This window comes from Schistocerca serialis, unplaced genomic scaffold (assembly GCF_023864345.2).
Source record: "Schistocerca serialis cubense isolate TAMUIC-IGC-003099 unplaced genomic scaffold, iqSchSeri2.2 HiC_scaffold_897, whole genome shotgun sequence".
In the NCBI taxonomy this organism is placed as follows: domain Eukaryota; kingdom Metazoa; phylum Arthropoda; class Insecta; order Orthoptera; family Acrididae; genus Schistocerca; species Schistocerca serialis.
In genome coordinates, this window is record NW_026048515.1 from 1,918,400 (window position 1) to 1,942,596 (window position 24,197).

General features: G+C 41.9%; 2 protein-coding genes across 3 annotated transcripts in view; one reads left to right on the forward strand and one right to left on the reverse strand.

Annotated features, from left to right (window-relative positions):
• Window positions 1-14,910, reverse strand: part of LOC126452538 (HMG box-containing protein 1-like) — a 72,184-nt gene extending 57,274 nt beyond the window's left edge. The window contains exons 1-2 of one of the 2 annotated variants that reach the window (XM_050091099.1): window positions 14,791-14,910; window positions 14,398-14,633 (exon numbers count right to left, since the gene is read on the reverse strand). In XM_050091099.1, coding sequence (XP_049947056.1) covers window positions 14,398-14,633 — 236 coding nt within the window. In that variant the 5' untranslated portion in view covers window positions 14,791-14,910. Of the gene's footprint in view, window positions 1-14,397; window positions 14,634-14,763 lie in introns of both variants that reach the window. The other variant, XM_050091098.1, reaches the window with a different exon arrangement.
• Window positions 14,911-15,022: 112 nt separating this feature from the next.
• Window positions 15,023-24,197, forward strand: part of LOC126452537 (phosphatidylinositol-3-phosphatase SAC1-like) — a 78,964-nt gene continuing 69,789 nt past the window's right edge. The window contains exons 1-2 of the mRNA XM_050091097.1: window positions 15,023-15,128; window positions 15,220-15,311. Of these exons, the coding sequence (XP_049947054.1) occupies window positions 15,091-15,128; window positions 15,220-15,311 (130 nt within the window). The 5' untranslated portion in view covers window positions 15,023-15,090. The remainder of the gene's footprint in view (window positions 15,129-15,219; window positions 15,312-24,197) is intronic.

The following is a 24,197-nucleotide window of genomic DNA, read 5'->3' on the forward strand; positions in this document are numbered from 1 at the left end:
TTTGGGGAGCAAAATAACTGATGATGGTCGAAGTAGAGAGGATATCAAATGTGGACTGGCAATGGCAAGGAAAGCGTTTCTGAAGAAGAGAAATTTGTTAACATAGAGTATAGATGTAAGTGTCAGGAAGTCGTTTCTGAAAGTATTTGTTTGGAGTGTAGCCATGTATGGAAGTGAAACATGGACAATAAATAGTTTGGACAAGAAGAGAATTGAAACTTTCGAAATGTGGTGCTACAGAAGAATGCTGAAGATTAGGTGGGTAGATCACATAACTAATGAGGAGGTGTTGAATAGAATTGGGGAGAAGAGGAGTTCGTGGCACAACTTGACAAGCAGAAGGGACCGGTTGGTAGGACATGTTCTGAGGCATCAAGGGATCACAAATTTAGCATTGGAGGGCAGCGTGGAGGGTAAAATCGTAGAGGGAGACCAAGAGATGAATACACTAAGCAGATTCAGAAGGATGTAGGTTGCAGTAAGTACTGGGAGATGATGAAGCTTGCACAGGATAGAGTAGCATGGAGAGCTGCATCAAACCAGTCTCAGGACTAAAGACCATAACAACCACAACAACAACATTATTATTATTTCTGATATGCCTTACATGACTTGCTAGATATTTCAGAGCTTTCTACTCTGGCTTTCAGCCAGCTCTCAGTCCCAAAAATCATTTGAGTGCAACAAATTTCCTGGAGGGCAGTAAATTTGGGAACTTTGTTACAAATACACTGGTGGGATAGACTAACAGCAGGTGGGCCTATTGGACCAGATTCATGCCCTCTTATGTTACACATACAAACATTCGCTGATTCTCGGTTGAGGCATACGGTCGCATAGGCTGCGACGCCGCTCCCTCACTGCCTACAACTGAGCTGTTTACCCAACCCAATACATCTCCGCCTGGCTGCATGTAGAGTGGAATTCAAGCTGGCAGAATCTGAGATGGATATTGAAAAAATAACAGCCTGGTGTGAAGACTGGGAACTGAAACTTAGAGAGATGTAGAGAAATGTGAAGCAGCGCACTGTAAAGTAGGGTGCCCTTTGACAACAGGACTAACAAGCTACAGCTAGAGTGAATGCTGCCACTCAAATATGTGAGAGTAACGGTGATTAGAGATATCAAGTGCAATGATCATACAGGCTCAGTTGCAGGTTTCAATACACTGATAGGCTATCAGGAAACTGCAGTTTGTCTACACAAAAACTGCCTACAAAATACTTGCATAACCCATATTGTAATACCGGTAAAGTGCGTGGGCAGTACCAGATTGTGGGACATCATGGATATACAAAGAAGGCTTATGTGAATTGTAACAGGTTTGTTTTCCTGGTGAGAGAATGGAAAAGAAATGAAACATCTTAAATAGCAGGTACTAGAAGAAAGATAATAAATTCTTATGAGAAACTAAGGAGATAACTTAAAGAATTAGCTTTGACTGGCCGAACTTAAGCTATGAATATTCTTCAGCCCCCTTTGTATCGATTCTGTAGAGATGCTGCAGCCAAATTTAGGCTAAAAACTTCTGGAGTTGAGTACTAGAAAGTCATTCTGTGTGTGGTTGTGTGTTTTACCATAACTCATCAAACTATGATTCCAAAAGTCAGCAAGTTTTCTTTCTTTTTTGTGTGCCTAGTGACAACTCAATGCACACGCTTTTCAGTGAGTGGTTTCCTTTCATCCAAAAGCATTCTCAATGTTATTATTTCTTATTCCATTTCATGTTTCACAAGACCATCTACATGACTGATTTAAACTTTCTTCCTTAGGTACTAGCCCTAAAGCTAAGATGAGCTCCTTGGTCCTTGGTGGAGCCTGAAAGGTATGGGGTGACCCAGTGATAAGTTAACACTTTGAGTCGATCCATGTGAACTACAATGTGTAACACACTGTTCATGAAAGGTGGAGATCTATATTAGATTCCTTGTATGGCATACATCAGAGAAGGATTTTCCAACACAAATATTTGTAGTTCACATGGGGCAAGGTGGATGGGGTTTAACCTTAGTAACCCCTACACTTGTTTCTTGCCAGCCTCATATTAGTGACGCTCTAGAACTGACTAATATCTTATAGAAGGTATTTCTTGATTGAAGCTACTAACTCTGCTGCCTCACTGTGGCTCATCCATGTTTCTTATATTCTTCATTGTACTATAGCTCTGTGCACATATTTTATGACCCAATTTATTCTTTTTTAACAAAAACTTGTCTGAAGATGACTGTATGATTAAAACCAGTTATCAATACAAATAAACAATGATTTGGACTACTTTAAGATTAGCTTTAATAATAATCAATTGCTACTGCTACTTGGACACTACATAAAACAATGGAAAGTTATGTGACTCAAGGGAGCAGGCACCTTGGCTTACCAAGTGGATCACATGGATGAGGCAAACCTCTTAAAAATTAATAAAACAGTAAATAAATAAAAACTTTATGCATCAAGGTGTTATGTGCACCAACAAAGTCACTGGCTGTCACGGACAAACAGTTATATAAGGCTTAAGCAAGCAAGTGGGGCTTTGTATGGTTTTCTTTATCACCTACTGGTGCCAAAGTAACATCTATTAATATTAAAACAAATACACATTCTAGGTGGTCTTGCAATTCATCTTGACAAAGGCAGAAGTGATTTTAATTGAGAAGTGTGAAAAAGACATGGTTGAGAAGGTAGCACAATTTAATATAAAGAAAATTATTATATTTGATTACAGGAACACACAAAATGATTATCAGTTAGAGAAAAGACACTCATTATAAAAACAGCTAATTACTGTCATATCACAAAATGATTACATGCCAAATGTCTTAGCGAATGTTCAGCTGTGAGATGTATGTGTAACACACTAGATTTATCAAAGGATTGTAAAGTGAAAGATTATAGTATTGATGGAAACAACCAATCAAAATAAAGGTCTTTAGTATCACTGATGTTCTGTAGAAAGTGGCACCATTTTTGGTAACGTTCAACACTCCAGTTGTTTAGTACATCAGCACTGCTGGCTTTTTACATTTCCTAAGGTAATGCCCTACAGAGCAAATCTTGTACCCTACTTCAAATGTCAGCATTTTAGCTATACCATGCTGGCACAAAGGTCTATGCAATGGATAGTTAAAGTAGTCAGGCTGTCCATGAGGTGCCAATACCATGCTTGTCTTCTAAAATTTGTGTCAGATGTAGTGGACCCTCAATGGAACAGACAGTGGTCTGTTATTTAGAACAATAAAAAAATTAGGATTAAAAAGTGTCTATGTTTATGTTATAGTCATAAGTGTGATGGGAGTACAAATTATTACCACATTTATGATTGCCTTTGAAGCAGCAATTTAAAAAAAATAAAAATAAAATAAAATGGACAGAGAACAATAGCACAGCAACAACTACAAATAAGTGATGCAAGCAATACCATTAGCTGCAAATGTCACTGCAAAGCCAAACCATTCTAAAAGCCAATGATCCCTGTCAAATACTCTTCTGCAGTGTTACTGTACAATGTGTTTCATATCAATGTCTCTTCTTGTAAGATCAACAAAGGCAAGGATGGCAGTACATTCTACAATACAATTAAAGCATTGAATACAATCAATTAGAGACAAAAAAATTTAATTTGATAGATAAAAAAATCTACTCACCAAGTGGCGACAGAACACACACACAAAAGACGGATGTAATTGGCAAGCTTTTGGAGCCAATGGTTCCTTCTCCAAGCAGAAGGGTTGATGGGGAAGGAAGATGGGTGAAGCAAAAGGACTGGAGAGGTCTAGGAAAAGGTGTAGATTTCGTGAAAGTCACCCATAACTGCGGATCAGAGGTGACTTACCGTACAGAATATCCTCTGATCCATGGTTCTGGGTGACTTTCACGAAATCTAGGATGGTGAAAAAGTCCCTTTACCTGCACCCAAAGAAGAGTTAAGACAATATGGTATTCTGCCAGTTAGTCATACAGCACGCCCCTTGTGTGAAGAATACAAGGTGTTCTTTTATGTGGTATCAAACCAAGGAACTACCAGTCAGTACTCAGGTGAAGTAAAAGAAGCAGTAAAGAAAAAGAAGAATATAATAAAATACCTTTGAGCTAACTGAAGGCATGTACAATAAGAGATCTAATCTCACACAAAAATTACAGCTCTATGTTACAGTAATAAAACTGGCACATGTATGAGAAGCTAAACGCCTGAATTTAACAAAGCCTGCAGAAACAGAAAACATTGAAAAGAAAGAGAGGAACATCCTAAGAAAAATATTGAGGCAATAAAACACAACAGTAGACACACGAAGAAAGTATGGGGATATGTACAAGAAAACCAAACAACTAAAAGTAATGATAATAAAACATGGGCAGATGTTCTACAGCCACCAGGTTTCAATCAATCAAAACAGAATATGGATGATAAATTTTGAACATGTAACTGGAAAAAATCTCCCTGGTGTAAGTGGCTCCAAAAAATCGGAAGGTATTATGAAGATTGAAGAACATGAAATTCTGGATGGATGTCCATTTCAAAAGAATATTTCTTATTTCCAGAGAAAAATCAGGACAGAAAAGTGAAGCAAAGTTGTCAGAATTTCAGTAATAACAGCAACCAACTCCGCCATTGCCGGTCCCAAGCCCGGGGCCCCATCTCGCAAGACATAGGGAAGAAGGAGGGGGAGGAGCAACAACCTCGTAAAAAAACCTGGGTCCATCCGGCTCCGGATGGTAGCACCCAGTTAGGGCCCCTACCTACATCTACATTTATACTCCACAAGCCACCCAACGGTGTGTGGCGGAGGGCACTTTATGTGCCACTGTCATTACCTCCCTTTTCTGTTCCAGTCGCGTATGGTTCGCTCTTTTCCAATCATTTGGAACCTTCCATTTCTCTAGAGACTTGCGGTACACGGCTGTTAGAAGGGGGGTAACCTAAGGTTACAGGCGAAGCCTGGCCAACGGTCTCGAAGGCGGAACAGGAACGTTGCTTCCCAACGGCAAAGAGAGCGGAAGAGCCACTGAAACATATCAGGTAGCGGCAGTATTCCATGTTAGGGGTGGCTACTAAAGGCATCTGTGTCCCCATGTCAGGGACGGCCTGAACACATCTTCTAGGGCTAACAACTTCAGTCGTATAACTGGACGGACATGAGCCGTCCCATCAAAAAATTTTTTAGCTCATGGAATGGATCGCACTACGGAATCGAGATTACCCCAGGGGGACAATCCCCCGTTGACCAAGGTCGACGCAAGCAGGCATTCGGATTCTGGGGGACCTGCCAAAAAGTGCATAAGGGAAGAGTTGGAGCTCCCAAGAACCTCAAAGAAGATTAAAACTAAAAATACTTTCAAAATTGGAACCATAAATGTACAGACAATGATTAAGACTGATAAACTTAAACAGGTAGTAGATGAGATGAAAGAGAGAAGCATTGGAATATTAGCGATGCAAGAAACAAGATACACTGACGAAGACACAGTGGAGTCAGAAGGCTTCATAATACTGAAGGGGAAACCAGGAGTTAAAGTGGGAAAGGAAAGACATGTACCTAGATGCTTTGGTACAGGGTTCATAGTAGACAAGAGATATGAGGATGGCATAACTGAAATGAAGAGCAGGTCAGAAACGATATCTACACTGACTTTTCAAGCAGGGAACAAAAAGTATACAATAATAAATGGACATGCACCTACAAATGACAAGAACAGGAAAGACAAGAAAGTTGCTGATAGTTTCTGGGAAGAGCTAGATGATACCCTGAAAAACATACCATATAGACATGTAAAGATACTAGTAGGAGGTTATAATGCACAGATTGGAAGAGAAAAGCAACGTAAAGGAGTAGTGGGTGAGTACTCTGCACACCAGCGGACAAACAAAAATGGAGAAAGGCTAACTGACCTGTGTCGAGAATACAAAATGAGATTGATGACAACACACTTCGGGGCCAAACCGTGTAAGAAAAAGACATGGGCAAACCCATGCACCCGCTTTGGGGAATTCCAAATTGACCACATAGCAATCAGCTGGACAAATGCTAAAGAGATCATGAACACAAAGGTCAGGAAGAACACAAGAATAGAATCGGATCACTATCTTACAGAAGTTAAGTGCCTATGGATTCCAAACAGGGGCAGATTACCACAGACGAACAGAAGAACAGAAAACATGAAGGTAGACAGAGACAAATTAAGACACAATTGATCCAGATATGAGGAAGGAATTGAATCAATCAATGAATGGGATGACGTGAGGCGAAATATGGCGATACAGGCTGAACTATGGGGAAAGGAAGAAAAGAAACGGAAGCACTGGTGGTGGAACAAGGAATGTGAGGAACTGGTAGAGACTCGCAAGAAAGCCTGGAGCAGCAAGAAGGACCCGGAAAAATGAGAAGATTTCTTAGGAGCCAGAAAGGAAGCAGCCCGAACAATAAGATGGACCAGAAGACAGAAGATGAAGCAGGAACTGGACAAGATTGAGACCAACTTCAGGAAAAACAACAGCAGACACCGGGAAATTCAAAAAGAGTCTGATTGGATACAAGGATAGAGAACTGTTTATAAGAGATAAGAAAGGGGAGCTGGCTGTCAGTGCGAAGGAGGACTGTCGGATTTTTGCAGAGCTCTTTCACGACCTGCTGAACTGTGAACCACCTGAAGAAGAGCTGGAACTGGGGACTGACACAGAAGAGAGAGAGCCACGCCCTCCAACCAGGGCTGAGGTCGCACATGCCATAAGCGATCTGAAGAATAATAAGAAGACTGGAGAAGATGGTATAGCAGCCGAGATGATACTGTGGGGAGGCAACAAAGCAACAGACAACATGACCAACGTAATTCACCAGATCTGGAGAACAAAGAAGTTGCCAGAAGGATGGAAGAATGCAATTGTAGTACCAATACACAAGAAGGGGGACAAGAGAGATGCAAACAACTACAGAGGAATATCGCTACTAGAGGTCGGATACAAGGTGCTGTCAAAACTATTGCTCAAGAGTAGAAGAACAGGTAGAAAGTACAGTTGGCGACTACCAAGCGGGATTCAGGAAGGGAAAAGGTTGTGTAGAACAGATATTTATCCTGAAGCAACTGATAGAACATAGGGCCTTATAAAACAAAGAGACAGTAATAACCTTCGTGGACTTCACAAAGGCATATGACTCCATCGACAGACAGACTCTTGTTAGGATCCTGAAGAACAGAGGACTTGATGGAACTACACAAGAACTCATAAAAGAAATTCTGACAGACACAAAAGCAAGGGTGAGATTCAGAGGAGCACTGTCAGAAGAATTTGAGATCAAGATTGGTGTTAAACAGGGAGATGGATTGTCACCATTGTTGTTCAATATAGCACTGGACGAAGTGATCAGCAGTGGAGAGCAATAAACGAGGAAATGGGAATACCAAAGACCCATGTGAGGGACAAAAAGGACAACAGGACTCAAGTGGACTGCCTAGCCTTTGCAGATGACATAGTAATACTAAGTGAGAGGGAAGAAGACGCAAAGACACAACTCTACAACTTAAGTAAGGTAGCCATAAAGGTGGGACTGAGGATCGCCTATAACAAGACAGACACTAAACACCACTGCAAACTGGGAAACATCGGAAGGCATTGTGCAAATGGTGCACAAATTTAAATACCTGGGAGAATTTATAATAGGAAGGAACAGGAGCAAGGAGGGAATAACATAGAGGATAAAGAAGACGAGGTCAGGCTTCTGCATGACGAGAGATATATACAATAAAAAGAATATATCCACAGAGGCATTATATGCTGCTGAGACGATGACACTAGGAAGAAATGAAGCAGAACAACTAGAGAAAGAAGAGAAAAATACTAGGTCCCAAAAGAGGTGGAGAGAGGAGGATGCGAAGTCCTAGGGAAGAATTGTACCAGAACATGAGAACAATATCCAGAGAAATCAGACTCAAAAGGGCAAGGTTTGCTGGGTATGTAGTTAGAATGAGTATGGAGAGAATGACGAAGAAAGTGTGGGAAACAACAGGGAGGACAAGGGGAAAGACAGGAACCAAGTAGATTGTTGAACTTCGGAAGGACTGGTTGGAATTTTGGGATCAAAGTCGAAGGAAAGGAAAATTGGAGGAACAAATATACACTGACAAATATGTCAGAGATCAATGACAGAGAAGAATACAGGAGAAGAGAAGATTAGTGTTTAACGACCCATCGACAACGAGGTCATTAGAGATGGAGCGCAAGCTCGGGTGAGGGAAGGATGGGGAAGGAAATCGGCCGTGTCCTTTCAGTGGAACCATCCCGGCATTTGCCTGAAGTGATTTAGGGAAATCACGGAAAACCTAAATCAGGATGGCCGGAGACGGGATTGAACCGTCGTCCTCCCGAATGCGAGTCCAGTGTGCTAACCACTACGCCACCTCGCTCGGTAACAATACAGGAGAAGATTGGAATGTCACCAGTGGAGCCGCCAGGAGAAATGGAAACTGAAGATCTCGGAAGAAGAGCGGGAGAGGAGAAGATAAAGAATGAAGAGGTTCTGGGAGGAGAAGAGGAAAATGCAGTCCACGAAGGGGCTACCCATGGTCCTACAGAGGCCATAACGCAAAAAGAAGAAGAAGAAGAAATAACAGCAACCGTCCCTATATGCTCCCACAAGCAACACTATACTGTCTGCCACCCCTAGCCTGCTATCTCTCCCCCTCCCTTCCCCAGCCTCCTCCTTACCCCCACCACCCAGATTGCTTCTCTCATCATGCACAGCTGCCCGCAGTCTGACCTAGGCAGCCAGAGACAGTGGTCATGTATGTGTGAGTTGCATTTTTGTGTGTGTGTGTGTGTGTGTGTGTGTGTGTGTGTGTGTGTGTGTGTGTGTGTGTGTGTGTGTGTGATGTTTGTCTAATTCAGAAAAAAACTTTTCAGCTGAAACCTTACTTGTTTGACAGTTATTTACTGTGCATAGCTGCACCTCAACATCTCCACTATATGGTGAGTATCCTTTTTAAGATATTGTCACTATTCCATACTGGATTTGCTATGTGCAGTGTAATTACTTTTGCCAGTAGAACTACCATGGTGAATTTGGTTGTATTTTGTGTTTGGTCTGTTTGGACTTGCTATTCTGTTATTGCATGCAGACTAGTTTGTAAAACACTGATTGTGGCTGTGGTTGCACTTTGTTCAGTACAGATGTTCAGGGTTAATGTATAAAAATTACCGCAAACTTCAACATCAGAAGTAATTTCCTAGTTTCATCACCAACTTCAACTGGATTACATTAAATAAAATATATCAGTGGGAAAATTCACAGAAGAGCAGGTCACTCAGACACGGATGAATGAAGTCCAGCTGTTTTGAGTGTATGGGGAGACAAAGCTGAAAAAAGGGCGGGGGGAGGGTGTCATATAGAGAATAGGTCAAATATGGTACAATGGCAAGCCCTGAACCAGCTTTGGCCCACCAGTGATGAAGGCAGAATGAAAAGTTAATGGATTAAGAGGCAGAGAAATAAAAAGGCAATTAAGAATAAGGGGAAAATGAGGTGTATGAGGAGAATGAAGACAAAAAAGTAAAAATAAAAGAAACAGCAAGAAGCAATAAAAATAATATACATAAAATATAATATAATGAAAAGATGATGATAATGAAAAATGAGAGGGTTGGGGATATGTTACCCAAATTTAGGTGCAGGAGCGTGTTGGGATGTAAGGATGTATTGGAGGACCTCCCCAAGTCCAGAGCCAGTACCACCCTGACCTGGAATGCCAGTGTATATCAATTACATTCCTTTCAGAGTATGCTGATGCAATAGCTCCATAACATGCAGCCACTTACTCGATGAAAGATCCATACGCAAAGACTGGAAACTTGCACAGGTCACATCAATATTCAAGAAAGGCAATAGTAGTAATCCACTAAATTACAGGATCATATCATTAATGCCAATATGCAGCAGGAGGTGGAACGTATATTGTGTTCGGCCATTATAAATTACCTTGAAGAGAACAGTCTATTGACACGCAGTCAACATAGATTTAGAAAACATCATTCTTATGCGACACAACTCTTTACTCACATGAAGTTGTGAGTGCTATTGACAAAAGATTTCAAACTGATTCCATATTTCTAGATTTCCAAAAGGCTCTTTACAAAGTATGACACAAGTGGCTTGTAATCAAATTGCTTGATTATGGAATATTGTCTCAGTTATGTGACTGGATTCATGATTTCCTGTCAGAGGGGTCACAGCTCATAGAAACTGATCGAAAGACATTGAGTAAAACAGAAATTATTTCTGGCGTTCCCCAAGGTACTGCTCTGCAGTGTGGGATCCTTACCAGATAGGGTTAAAGGTGTGTTGTGTCCTTGCCAGTGGACGCAACCAGAGCTGGCACAATAAGACAAGTTTTGGATTGATACCATAGGTGGTGCTTTGAAGTTTGCCATCAACCACAAGTGCGGTCCAACCAACAATCTCCGCACTGCCGCCAATGAGATGGACTTGTGTGATGTGATAAGCGGCAGTCACAGGCAGCAATGGACAGTCTGCATTTAGCATTTGTGTGTGACAGTTCTAGTATTGAGTACCAGGATTGCTGTTCGTAGCTACAGTTTGTAGTGCAGATCAGTCTGCGAGTCTTAGTCTACAAGCGGTGGACACCATTAAAGCAAAGGCATTTCTCATTGCAGCGGGATCTTCTCACAAAATTTCAGTCACCAACTTTCTCCTCTGAAGGCAAAAATATTTTTTTGATGCCAACCTAAGTAGGGGAAAATGATCATCCTAATAAATTAAGGGAAGTCAAAGGTCCCATGGAAAGATTTAGGTGTTCATTTTTTCCAGGTGCCATTTGAGTGTGAATAACGGAGCATTATTGAGAAGATTGTTTGATGAACCCTCTGCCAGCCATGAAAGTTTGATTTGCAAAGTAGCGATGTAGATGTAGAAGAAACATAGGACTATAAAACGGCTATGACTTTCTCAAGCTCAGCCCTGACATTAGATCATCTCCTTCTGACATCCCCTTCACACCAACCACTGTGATGCACTTACTGGGGAAGACAGCCTTGTCTGCTGCCCATGGATTTCTAGGGCAATTTACATCTCGTCTGCTACTTGAATTATACTGCACGATGGAGTTTGGTATTCTGCAGCTCTCTTGTATTTATCAACTGAACTGGCTGTTAAAAAAAGAGCTTTGTGTTCTGGCCCTGATGGACCAATCAGAATTACCCATTGCCATGTCATCATTGGATGCTGTATGAAGGAGTATGAGTGACAGCACAGCACTCTCCCGGCCACTGTCATCTGTTTTGAGGTTGGAGGTGTTACTTCTTACTCAAGTAGTTCCTTAGCTGGCATCACAAGGCCAAGTGCACCCCGTTTCAGTCCTCCCACCAAGGAAAAAAAATCCTTGGCAGTATCTGAAATCGAACCTGCATACCCCGTATGGCAGCCATGGCCTCATTTCCAATGTGATCTTGTCATCAGCAGCAGGTCTTAACTGATCTCAGGATTACAATTTGGGTTATCAGAATGCTGCTTCACCTGTTCTTCAAATTATACAAGTATATCAGGACAGAAATTATCTCTTTACTCTGCTTCAGTATAGTCTTAACAAATTTTGTTTTTAATTTTTATAGATATGGACAGTTAATTTTGTCACGTGCATCATTATTCCAATTATATATAACAACAGAGTATACAACATTACACCTCCTCAACCACAAATATGTCAATCATTACCGTAGTTTTTACTGAGTGTTTTCTTGCAAATGTCAAGTGTCTATATCCACATCCATATCCAAGTTTTGTCGGGTGATATTTTAAAGGCGTGTTCAGTACACTGAATATGTAGATGATAAGACTGCTCTCTAGGGGTCATTTTCTGTTTCTTGTAATATAACAGGATGGACGCAAATAGTAATGCTGAAGGGGTGAAACTTTACGAGGAGCCATCCACATTCTCCCTTCATCTACTTTGAGTGGTCAGGGAAGTTATGATGGTGGAATTGCTGATTAGTATAGACAATGATGTAACAATGTTTTCGTTTCACTCACAGGAGAAAGTAGTATAGTTATAGTAGTAGTAGTAGTAGTAGTAGTAGTAGTAGTAATTATTGGTTGGTTTTTCCATCTCTGCATAGCTACTGCAACGTATATACTTATAAACTTGTTTACTGTAGCAAAATCACACACTACAAGATAGTTTGTAGAATGAATCTTTCACTCCGCAGTGCATATTAATACTCTGGCTACATACACAGGACAGCTTTTGTAAGCCTGAAAAATAGAATAGAGGCCCTGGAAGAAGTAAGGCTGTGAGGGTGGTTTGAGAGTTGTATGTGGATAGTTCTCTCAGTAAGAGTATTGCACACAAATGGCAAGTTTCTTGGTTCAAGTCCTGCTCCAGCTTATAATTTTAAAAGGAAAGGTAGGTCACCTGAAAGCCAGAATGACAGACACACACCTGTAGAGGAGATGATGAGTATAGACAAACAAAAGGGGAGATAAGTCAGAGATTGTACACTGGTAAGCACTGTGCCAGCTTAACAGAGATTAAGTCCAGGAGGGTGTCAGAACACGAATATGTGTGGAGGTGCCAAGTTCATATCTCTGGAGTTCAGGGTAACTAGTATCACGTGATAGTCTAAACAGCCTTTCAGTAGGGTTAATGGTTTTGGAATGTCATAAGTTTTGAGCAGATGTTACGGAGGTTTGGAGATCAGGCAGAGAGACTCTCGTATGAGTCATTTTGTAAAGCACATTCAGCAACTAGCAATGGATATCCCTGAGACGGACAATACTTCTGTGCCTATTCCTGTGCTCAGTCAGTTTAGTGCTGGTCATATGTAAAAAAAGGCCATGCAGTGTGAACAAGTTGGTTATAAACAACCTGTACTGTTTCGCAAGTTGTTCAGCCTTTCATAGTGTAGAACTTACTGCATGGTACAGGTTTTACAGTGGGAACATTGTGTGGGTAGGAACCTTGAGCAGAGATAATGGGTTGCGAATGTGAAATGGTTTAACTAGGGTGTTGTGGAGGGCAATAGTAACTGGTTTGGGGAGGAGATCATGGAGAAAAGATCTCATTTCAAGGATCAATTTGAGAAAATCATAGCCTTGACAGGGCAAAGAGTTGAGGCATTCATGCCCTGGATGGCACTGAGTCAAAAGGAGGAAGGGCAGGGGAGGGATCTGGAGGGGGAGGGGAGGGGGGGGGGGATTCGGAGTTTTCTTGGAAGTGAAAATTGGATTAATCAATGGGCGAGATGAAGATACTGACTGCGAAGCTTCTTTTTGAATAAGATCTGTGGGTAATTTTTGACAAGAAAGCTTGCGAGATGTTGTTGGTGTACAGTGCAAGGTCAGACCTCCACAGCGTTGCTCTGTGGTGTCAGCACACAGCAGGTGCAGCAATAATTCTTCGTAGCCAAACATATGAGATTATGTGCAATATGACTAAATTTATTTCACAAGAGTGTCTGTGTATATACTTCAGTTGTTGAGCAGCATTTTTCCTATCATATGGTAGCCACTCACAATGGAACTGCTGCTGCTTTATGCAGATAATGGACAAGTCATATCAGGTGCACTTTGCGTGACTTTAAACTGAACTTTGCACACCAGACAAAGAAATAGATCACTGGTCTAGCCTACAATAAAGTTTTTGTATAGAAATCCAGAAACAGCTAAAATGAGGAAATAGAATTTTATTGATGGTGATGACTCACAACTTTAGAACATACCACAGCTAGATGAAACATTTAAGGATGCACTTTGTTAGCAAGCATTGGCACAGGGTATTATTCCAGTTGGAAGTTCTATGATGCCTTCGTAAAAGAACGAAGGTTATGGTTTAACATTCCATGAACAAACTCATTTTGGCTTATAACCATTGCCGCCCCCCCCCCCCCCCCCCCCCCCCGGAACCGTCCAAATACTGCATAGATACATAATTGCAAGAAGTACAAAACTGGTCTGCCGAAAGTAAATTTTATGAAACTTTTAGACAGGTAACAAGTGAAACATGTAATGTAAACTCTACCTAAGCATTAAATAATCAGAATATTGTGAATGTTGCAAGAACTATTTGTGCTTGTACTGATCACCATAGAGCAAGTTTTCCTAAACAAGACATCAAATTTACAGGTTCTCTAACGTTGTATGATTTCCTTTTTCTCCGCTAAGTCATACTGAAAACTTGTAATAGCAGTTGACACTGCCTGATTACAGAAGACAAAAATTACTTTCATGTGGGTAATGAATACTGTCCTGCATTTGTTAATGGCAAAGATTCTTAAAACATTTCTCTAAAGATAATCATGCTGTTTATTTACTGAGCAACGTCTGCTGTTAACAATATGTACATTTCGTTACTTAAAATAGAGTTAATTTAAAAAATTTAGCGTAAATTGACAAAAAGTACCTTTTACGAAATGGTAAACTCTTCTGCATCAGTGGGCTTTTTGGGCTCGTTGCAATTATAGCAAACTCCTTCAGCGCATTGGATGGATGACCAGCCAGATCGAGGGGCGGTGGTATGGGCCGCAGTTTCTTGGACGGACACTTCAGACTCAGATCTGTAGGCTGCACAGGGGAGGTACAGCGCACGCATTTTCCTACCTCCCCGCTATTCCCGCAAGTGCAGTTGTCACTCATCATCTAAATGGAATTACAGAACATCAGCAACACTGCTACCTGCTACAGGAGGATACATTATGAGTCACGTAAATTGCAACTTAAATTTAGTCACTGACACAAACAAAAGGAAGCTTTTGTTACGACGTATTACCGTTTTGTACATGTATTTAAAGTTTACCCTTATTTTTTGTAGCCCATTGGTGCTCGACTTATCGTAAGCGTTGTCTTCACAAAATTTTTGGTGGCTTCGTTTCCATGAATCTGTTTTTATTTTGTTTACGTTACTAACAAAACACTGAAAACCCCTTTGCTTACAGCGATCACGTTTCTGCAAAATCTTTCTCCTGTCATCTTGAGTGAGGTGGTGGAATATCTGTGACAATTAGCTTTGGAAAGTGCGGTGATATTTTCATACAACAGTGGACTTTGCCGAGAAGTGGGAACAAGACTGAAGTAATTAGGTTATGTATCATACAGAATGACTACAACAATGGATATTCATGATGAATATATCTTGTATGTTTTTTAGCGACAAGTTTTATTTTCAGCTTTTCCTGTACCCCAGTTTTTTATCTTTTCAGTGAAAACTACACATTTCTTTTCACAGGTATATAACACCAGAAAAGTTTTACATCGAAGCAACCAACAGCAATGAACTGCTTGTCATCGACAGGGTCAGCCAAGATATGCTCCTGCAAGGTGAGACAATCGTCTTCGGAAAACGATGTCCGCTGGCGACCATCTGTGCTCTAAACGTGTTTTGCAGTGACTTGCAAAGACTGATCAATTCTACGTGTCTTTGAGGCTGCTTAGGGGGAACGCGTAGTACAACTCATGTTAAAATAGCAGAAATACTGCTGTTGTCCGAAAATTGCACGAAAACGTACGTACTGTCAAGCAGTCGCAGATCCTCTGATAAAGCTTTCATTTCTCTTTTCCAAGCATTACCCACTAGCTGCAATTCTCGGTTTTGTGTCGAAACTGACAGTATTGTTCCAGTGTCGGTGTAAGTTAATGATCTTGCTGTACAATCAGAATGTGATTGCTTAATATGACAAAGGTAAAGCTATCAACAACCTGATGGTTGACTGGGAGACCACAGTGCTTTACAAGTCATCAACCTGTTGAAGGTGGTATGCCTTTGCATTCCTCCTACTTTAGTTATAATATGTGACTGGATAAATAAATATTTGCAGAAAGTGCTTTAGCCTAGCTTTGTTGGCTGTCTGCTGTCATGATTCTGATGTTTTATCTGAGTTCTTATCAGCAAACCACCATGTTGTGGTTTAATACTGCCAGAACTACATCACTAGATATAAAGAACAATGTTTACTTTGATGAGGGCAGGTGATGCATCATACAGTTAATCAAATGTATTTGTTAGAGTCGACACAGGTGAATAAGTAATTGAGTAAAACACATTTAGTGCCAGTAACTATATTTGCACTTCCAGGTAAAACACATTGAACACAACAACCAAGGAACATTTCATTACATACATAAAACTCAGAGCATACACTAGCACCAGATAGGTCTATTATATTCCACTATTAACTTGGGTTTTATTTCACATATTAATGTTCTTAGCCACAATGCTTCCTGTGTGGTGTAAGGCAGCGCCATATACTCGGCCTCTACAGTACTCAATGCAACAGTTTTTTGCCTTTGACAGGACCATGAAATGAGGGCTCTCTTTAATTTAAAGCAGCAGCCAGCAGTGGAGTGCCTATCTCCCAATTCACTGCCCCAATCTGCATCACTGTAGCCTTCTAGTTTTGCATTACCTTCCCTATGGTACCTTAATTTGTAGTATGAAGTTCCTCTTAGGTATTGGAATATCCTTTTCACACCTTTCCAGTGCTTTTCCTTTGGATCTCTGCAATACCTGCTCACTGCATTAGCGGCAAAAGCAATGTCGGGTCGTGATGTCTGAGACAAATATAACAGACTCCCTAATGCTTCTAAATATGAAACATTCTTATCACATTCCACATCTGTCTCATTTATATTTAACTTCACTCCTACTTCCATTGGATTAGTTATGGGTTTACAGTCAATCATGCCAATTTTTTTAAAGATTTTTTCTGTATATGATGATTGATTTGTTCTCAATTCTTGTCTCTCTTCATCCTTAGTAATCTGCATACCTAAATAATGTTTAACTTCTCCCAAATCATGTGCCTTAAACTTGGTTTGCAGCTGTTTCTTAAAAATTGACTTTCATTTTCATCCAGGATAAAGAAGTCGTCCACACGTATTGCCATTATTATTATCCCTTCTCTTTCACTTTTATAGTATGTACTGGGATCTGCCTTAGATTGCTTCATATTCATATATGTTAGAGTTTTATGTAGACATCGATTCCAGCAATGTCCACTCCGTTTAAGTCCATAAATACTTTTTTGCCAATGCCAAATCTTTTCCCTTTCCAATCTGGTTTTCATAGCCTCTCTTGCTGGAATGACATATATCTTCTCCTCCAATTTCCCATTTAAATAAGCTGTTTTTACATCCATGTGATGAATTGCTAAATTTCATTTTGATGCCAAGGCTAAAAGATATCGCAATGATGCGTACTTGACTACGGGTGAAAAAGTTTCTTTGTAACCTATCCCCTGTTTTTGTGAATATCCTTTTATTATAAGTCGTGGTTTATATCTTGGTGATGAATTTTCGGAGCTGTTCATAGTGAAAACCCCTCTTTCCTGTAATGACTTCTTATCTGCTGGCATATTTACCCATTCAAAGGTTTTGTTCTGAGATAAAGATTCCAATTCTCTCTCCATCACTTCTTTCCATTCTGTAGAGTTCGGTCCGCTCATTGCTTCTTCACCTCTTGCTGGCTCATCATTAAAAGACTGGGCTGCATACATTTGAAAATCCGGATATTCTTTCAGTTTTGGTACACGAGAAGAATGCCTTGTTTGTCCTCAAACTCATTGTCATCATAAATAGTCTCCATTTGCCTTTGACTGTCCTCTTCCTGTTCTTCACTTGCTCTTTCTTCACATAAAGTTTCATTCTTGGAACCAGGCACAGTTAACTTAGTAGTCTTACCCTCTTCAGAGTCTCTTCCATTTTCAAAGAATACTACATTTCTGCTTATAACAATCCTTTTATTCAATTTACTCATTAATTGGTAGCCCTTTGAATTCTCACAATAGCCTACAAAAATATACATTTTAGCTTCCAGGCCCCATTTTTCTCTTAGGTGTTTTGGAATGTGCACCATTGCATCACACCCAAAAACCCATATATTCTTCGGTCAGGTTTCCTTCCTACCTGTATCTCACAGGGGGTTTTATTCCTTAATGCTTTTGTAGGTGATTTATTGTTCGAATATACAGCCGTAGATACCGCCTCTGCCCAAAAAACTTTTGATAATCCAGGATCAGTTATGCTCCCTGCTTTTTCGACAATGGTCCTGTTAGCCCTCTCAGCAACCCCATTTTGAGATGGGCTGTACCTTATGGTAGTTTGATGCCGATCCCCATTTTTGCCAGAAGTGTCTTCAATTTCTGGTTAATATTGCCATGTAGAACGAAGGTTTATTCAGCATGTGCACGTACAAGAGCACGGTGTGAACTGTCTCCTTCCAGAACACATACAGTATAAATAAAGCTACAGTACAATGATACTTGACATTTGTGGATACTTCTAGAATGTACTCGAACGGAATATAGAAATTAAAATTGTACAGTCCAGGTAAGTTTTGAACTCTCAACCCTTCATGCAACAGTTTAGTATCATAACCACTACACCATGGTGCTACTCAGCTTCTTCTGTGACATTGCTCCCTCCTTAAGAGAACAGCATCTCGGTGTTACGTCGTCCTAGTCTGGGAATGCGACATCGGTCATGCATACTCCGACTCCCGATGACCAATTCTCACCCTGGCAGTGATCTTCTTAGAACTTCTTTTGCTGCTACGCTCGTCGTCACCTTTCCACTTGTTGCCTGTCGCTGCTGCTTCGAATTTACCCTGGGTTGCAAGATCCTTATAGGGCTTCATTCGAAGGACGTGGACCGTATCTCTGATTTTTCATCGTCTTGTGTCGGGGTCAAAATCTTCAACTTCAGAAGTAACATCAAACAACTGTCTTACAGCCTTATAAGGCCCAAGTAACAACTGAGGAGCTTTTCAGATAGACCAACCTTCTGAACAGGAGTGAAGATCCAGACGAGGTCACCAGGCTGGTAGACAACAGGGCGGTGGCTTGCATCATATCTTTGGCGATCATTTTCTTGAGCCTGCAGCGTGCGGAGTTGAGCTAACTGCCAAGCTTCCTCAGCTCTGGTTAACACCTGGCCAAAGTAGTCGTCGTCCACGTCATCAGCATGTAACAGAAACACAGTGTCCATCATCGTAGTCTGCTCACGCCCATGCATCAGGAAAAATGGCGAAAATCCTGTGGTGTCTTGTTTGGCACTGTCGTAGGCAAACGTCATGAAAGGTAGCGCCTCATCTCAGTTGCTCTGCTCAACACTGACGAACATTGATAGCATGTCAGCCAAGGTCTTCTTAAGGTGTTCAGTCAGCCCGTTAGTTTGCGGATGGTAGGCAGTCATCATGTGATGAGTAATGTTGCACCAATGGTTTATCTCTGTCACAAGATGCGATTGAAAAACTTTCCCTCAAGCCATAATTAATGACCTTGGGCACCGTGTTTTAATACAATGTCTTCCACAATGAATTTGGCTACCTCGCAGGCTTTGGCTGTTTTCACAGCTTTTGTAATGGCATAGCGTGCCGGATAATGAGTGCAAACAATAATCCATCTGCCCGCGTCCAGCCATCCTGATTTAGGTTTTCCGTGATTTCCCTAAATCGCTGCAGGCAAATGCCGGGATGGTTCCTTTCAAAGGGCACGGCCGACTTCCTTCCCCGTCCTTACCTAATCCGATGAGACCGATGACCTCGCTGTCTGGTCTCCTTCCCCGAAACAACCAACCAACCAATAATCCATCTGTTGCCACTAGCAGACGTTGGAAATTGTCTTAGGACGTCAATTCCAACACGCTGGAAAGGCGTTTCGGCTAGTGGAATTGGTATGAGTCAGCCAGGTGGTTCCCCCGGATCTGCCTGCTCCGTGACCTTTGTCAGTTTCCCAAGGATGGTACCCCTTCACTTGTTTATCATCGGGCATTTTCTGCTCTATGTGCACAAATGACAGAAGCCACATTTATTTACACTGATGGCTCAAAAACATCGTTTGGTGTAGGGAGTGCCTATATTGTTGGCGACACCCCAAATCAATTTCGGCTTCCCGACCTGTGTTCCGTGTATACTGCGGAGCTTTAGGCTGTTCTCCAGGCTGTCCACTACATCCACCACCATCAGCGGATACAGTATGTTATCTGCTCAGATTCTCTCAGCTCTCTCCTCAGTCTCCAAGCTCTTTACCCTGTCCACCCTCTGGTCCACCGGATTCAGGACTGTCTGCGCTTGCTCCACCTGGGGGCCGTCTCGGTGGCGTTCCTCTGGCTCCCGGGACACGTTGGTATATGTGGAAATGAGGCGGCCGATATGGCGGCCAAGGCTGCAGTCTCTCTTCTTCGGCCAGCTATTCAATCGATTCCCTTCGCTGATCTACGGAGCGTTTTATGTCGTCGTGTTGTTCTTTTATGGCACGCACATTGGTCGACACTTCCCCATAATAAATTGCGGGCCGTGAAAGCTCTTCCTTGTGCTTCGACCTCTTCCTCCCGAACGCGTCGTCGGGAGGAGGTAATTTTAACTCGACTCCGGATAGGGCACTGTCTTTTTAGCCATCGACATCTTTTAAGTGGCGATCCTCCCCCACTCTGTCCCCACTGCTCTCAACTGTGGACGGTAAGACACCTTTTAATTGAGTGCCCCTATTTTACTCCGTTACGCGCCTGTCTACAGCTGTCGCCTGATATATCATCAAATTTAGCAGATGACACGCGCTCGGCCGATCGCGTTCTCGAGTTTATTAGTGCCAGTGAAATGACATCAGTCATTTGAAGCTTTTTTTGGGACAACCAACCCCTTTCTGTAGTGGATTTTTAAGCCTTCCTTCTGCTTTTAGTTTCTCCAATTTTTTGAGTTTCGTTCCCATTGCTGCTGGTTTCCATTTTCGGTTTTTTACTGTTTCCTAAGTCACGGACCGGGCGCTAATGACCATAGCAGTTTTGCGCAAAAAAAAAAAAGTGCCAGGTGGTTTCTGAGGAACTGCCTTTCTCCTCTGGCATTCTCGACAGTGCGACACAGTGACGGACACTCCTAAATAAACCTGGCCACAAAAATCTCTTGTGGATTCTATCGTATGTCTTAATAAATCCTAAATGCCCGGCCTCAGGTGTGTCATGGAATTTCTGTAGAACATGTAAGTGCATGTGTTAAGGAATCACTGGTAGCCACCTCTCCAAACAGATCAAAATTTTTCTTGCAAAGTAATACATTAACTACCTTAAATTGTCCTTTCACATCCTCTGACCGATTTAAGCCAAGCATAATTTGAGATATCTTGGCATCCTCCTCCTGTTCAGCAGAGAGATCCTGGAGTGCAGCGAGACAATCACTATCTTCATCAAAGTCTTGAAGGTCTTGCAGAGGATTTCTTGAGAGACAGTCGGCATCTTGGTCTTTTCTTCCACTTTTGTACACTATGGTAATGTCATACTCATGAAGACAGTGCCCACCTGGCACGCCGTCCTGTTGGATCCTTAAGACCTGTCAACCAACAAAGTGAATGATGGTCTGTAACAACTGTGAATGGCCTTCCATAGAGATACTGTCGAAATTTGCACGTGGCCTAGATCACAGCAAGACATTCTCTTTCTGTAGTTGAGTAGTTTCTCTTGGCTTTTGTGAGTATTCCTAGAAGCATAGGCTATAACCTTCTCTTTTCTACCCGAAATTTGCACCAGAACAGCACCGATCCCATACCCGCTGGCATCTGTGTGTAGTTCTGTAGGTGCTCTCTTATCATACAGACCAAGTACAGGGTCAGTCGTCAGAGCTTTTCACAGCACATCGAAAGAATCTTGTTGAGCACCACTCCAGATAAATGTACATCAGCTTTTATCAACTGTTAGAGTGGCCTGGCTTTGATACAAAAGTCTTTGACAAAACGACGGTAATAAGAACATAATCCGAGGAAGCTACTCACATCTCTAATACTTTTAGGAATAGGAAATTCCGTTATAGATCTCACCTTTTCAGTGTTTGACACAAGGTGTCCAAGTATTTTGATTTCTTTTGCTCCAAAGAGAAACTTTCTTGGATTAAGTTTCAGTCCCCCTTGTTGGAGACACTTAAGAACGGCCCTCAGTCTTTTTATATGCTTATCAAGTGTCTCTGAGAACACTATAATGTCCTCTAAATAACAAAGGCATATCGTCCACTTCAGGTGACTTAGAAGATTATCCATCATCTGTTCAAAAGTTGCTGGTGCATTCCACAAAGCAAACGGCATTACCTTAAACTCATACAGGCCCTCAGGGGTGGTGAATGCAGTTTTCTCATGATCAGCCTCCTCTACTTCAATTTGCCAGTATCTCAAGTACATGTCCATGGCTGAGAAAAACTTAGCCCCCTTCAGACAATCTCGTATATCGTCAATTCGTGGAAGAGGGTAAACATCCTTTTTAGTTATCTTATTAAGCTTCCTGTAATCAACACAAAAGCGCCAACTGCCATCCTCCTTCCTGAAGAGGACCCCTTGTGATGACCATGGGCTCTGCAAAGACTGGTTGATGTCATTCTTCATCATTTTCTCTACCTTGTCATGAATCATTCGACATTCCATTGCTCTCTGGCTTATTGGTTGATGGTCTCCAGTGCTAATCCGGTGCTTCACCGTCGATTTGTCTAATTTGCTCTTCACCTGTGGATTGAAGCATTCAGAGAACTCTTGAAGAATGGCAAGTAGCTTCTTCTGTTGTTCCTTAATGAGATCTGGTGATAGTCGAGCTAGAAGATCTTGTTTCGTAATGGTAGTGCTAATTTCACCCACAGCCTCAGCATTGGAGGTTTCTCTGATGCTCAGCTGTTCTTCAATTAACGGCTCAGCATTTGCTACGCACATGCATCAGTTAACTGTCCACAATTCACCGAATCTGTTCTTAAATGAGACGCAAGAGAGTGGGATGACCAAGTTATTCTTCAGTGGTATGCTTCTCTTACCTTCCACTACAAGATCCACGGGTTGATACCCTGTCCACAGTATCTCATCTCATCTAGCATAATCTTCGAGCGACCACAATCTACAATTCCCTGCGAAGCTTTCAAAAAGTCCCATCCAAGAATGACGTCACGACTACACTCTTGTTAAGACAATGAATTGCAATGGCTGTGTATGGCCACTTCTACCCACACAATGGTACATCTTCCTGTAGGTTTTACATATTTCCCGTCAGCCACTTTCAGCAGAGATGTTTTGTTGTCGACAAATATGGTTTTCTGCAACTGGCGACGGTACTTCTCCGAAATGACTGAATATGATGCTCCAGAGTCCACAAGAGCTTGGGCTGGTTGGCCATCCATGAGGATATCAACGTAGTTTCCTATCATTTTTGTAGTGATTGACGGCGGAGGATTTTTCTCTTCAGCGGCATCATCTCCAGGGAAGGTTGCACCCTTTAGTCTTCCAGGTTGCTAAGTGATCAGCTGGAGCTTCTAAATGGTGATGGAGACCTTGGTCAGCATTTGGGGGAGCATCCTCTCCAGCAGCTAGCTTGCGGCGATGGTGACCTACGTCGTCCTGCACCCGCATCATCTTGTTCATCTTCGTCGTCCCGGAGTTGGCGTCGGCTAAGATCGGTCTGCTGTCTTCTGGCATGGGCGTCATTAAATATCCGCCGCCTTTCTTGACAATAGCGTACCACATGTCCCAGTCGTCCACAGTGGAAACATACTGGTTGATTATCCTGGGTCCTCCAGACGTCAGTCTTCCTTGGTGCCCAAATAGGTTCCTCTTTGCTGTATCGTAGGAATGTAACTCCGCCTGGGTCTCGACTTTTTCACCATTTTAAAGGGAAATTAAGGACGAGAGATTGGCCATTCCCTCCCTTATGACCTCTTGAAGCATCTCGGTTTTTTGCTCACTGTGCAATCAAAGTGCCTTCTGAACTTCCTCTCTCACTATCTGATGAAGAACACTTGTGAAATCAGTTGCTTCCTACATCACAGACATCAAAACAACGTTTGGAAGCCGTTCAAACTTCTTGCGTGTAATTCTTTTTTGATTCATTGTTTCAATACACTGGCACCATTTTATGAAGTCGTCTGCTGTCAAAACCTCCTTCGGGAATAGGGCTTGGTACATGTCCTCAGCAACACCCTTCATCAGATGTGCAACCTTATCTTCCTCCTTCATTCTAGGATCCACTATTTTACACAGCTCCAAGACGTCTTGAATGTAGGATGCTGTTGTTTCTCCTGGACGCTGTGCCCTGCGCTTTAATTTATCTTTAGCCTTGCACTTCTGTCATCGTGTGTCACCAAAATACTTGTGCAGTTCCGCCTGGAATACTTCCCAGCTTGTGAACTTCTCCTCATTGTTCTCATACCATCGCTTGGCAGTGCCCTCCAAGTAGAAAAATATGTTAGCCAAACAC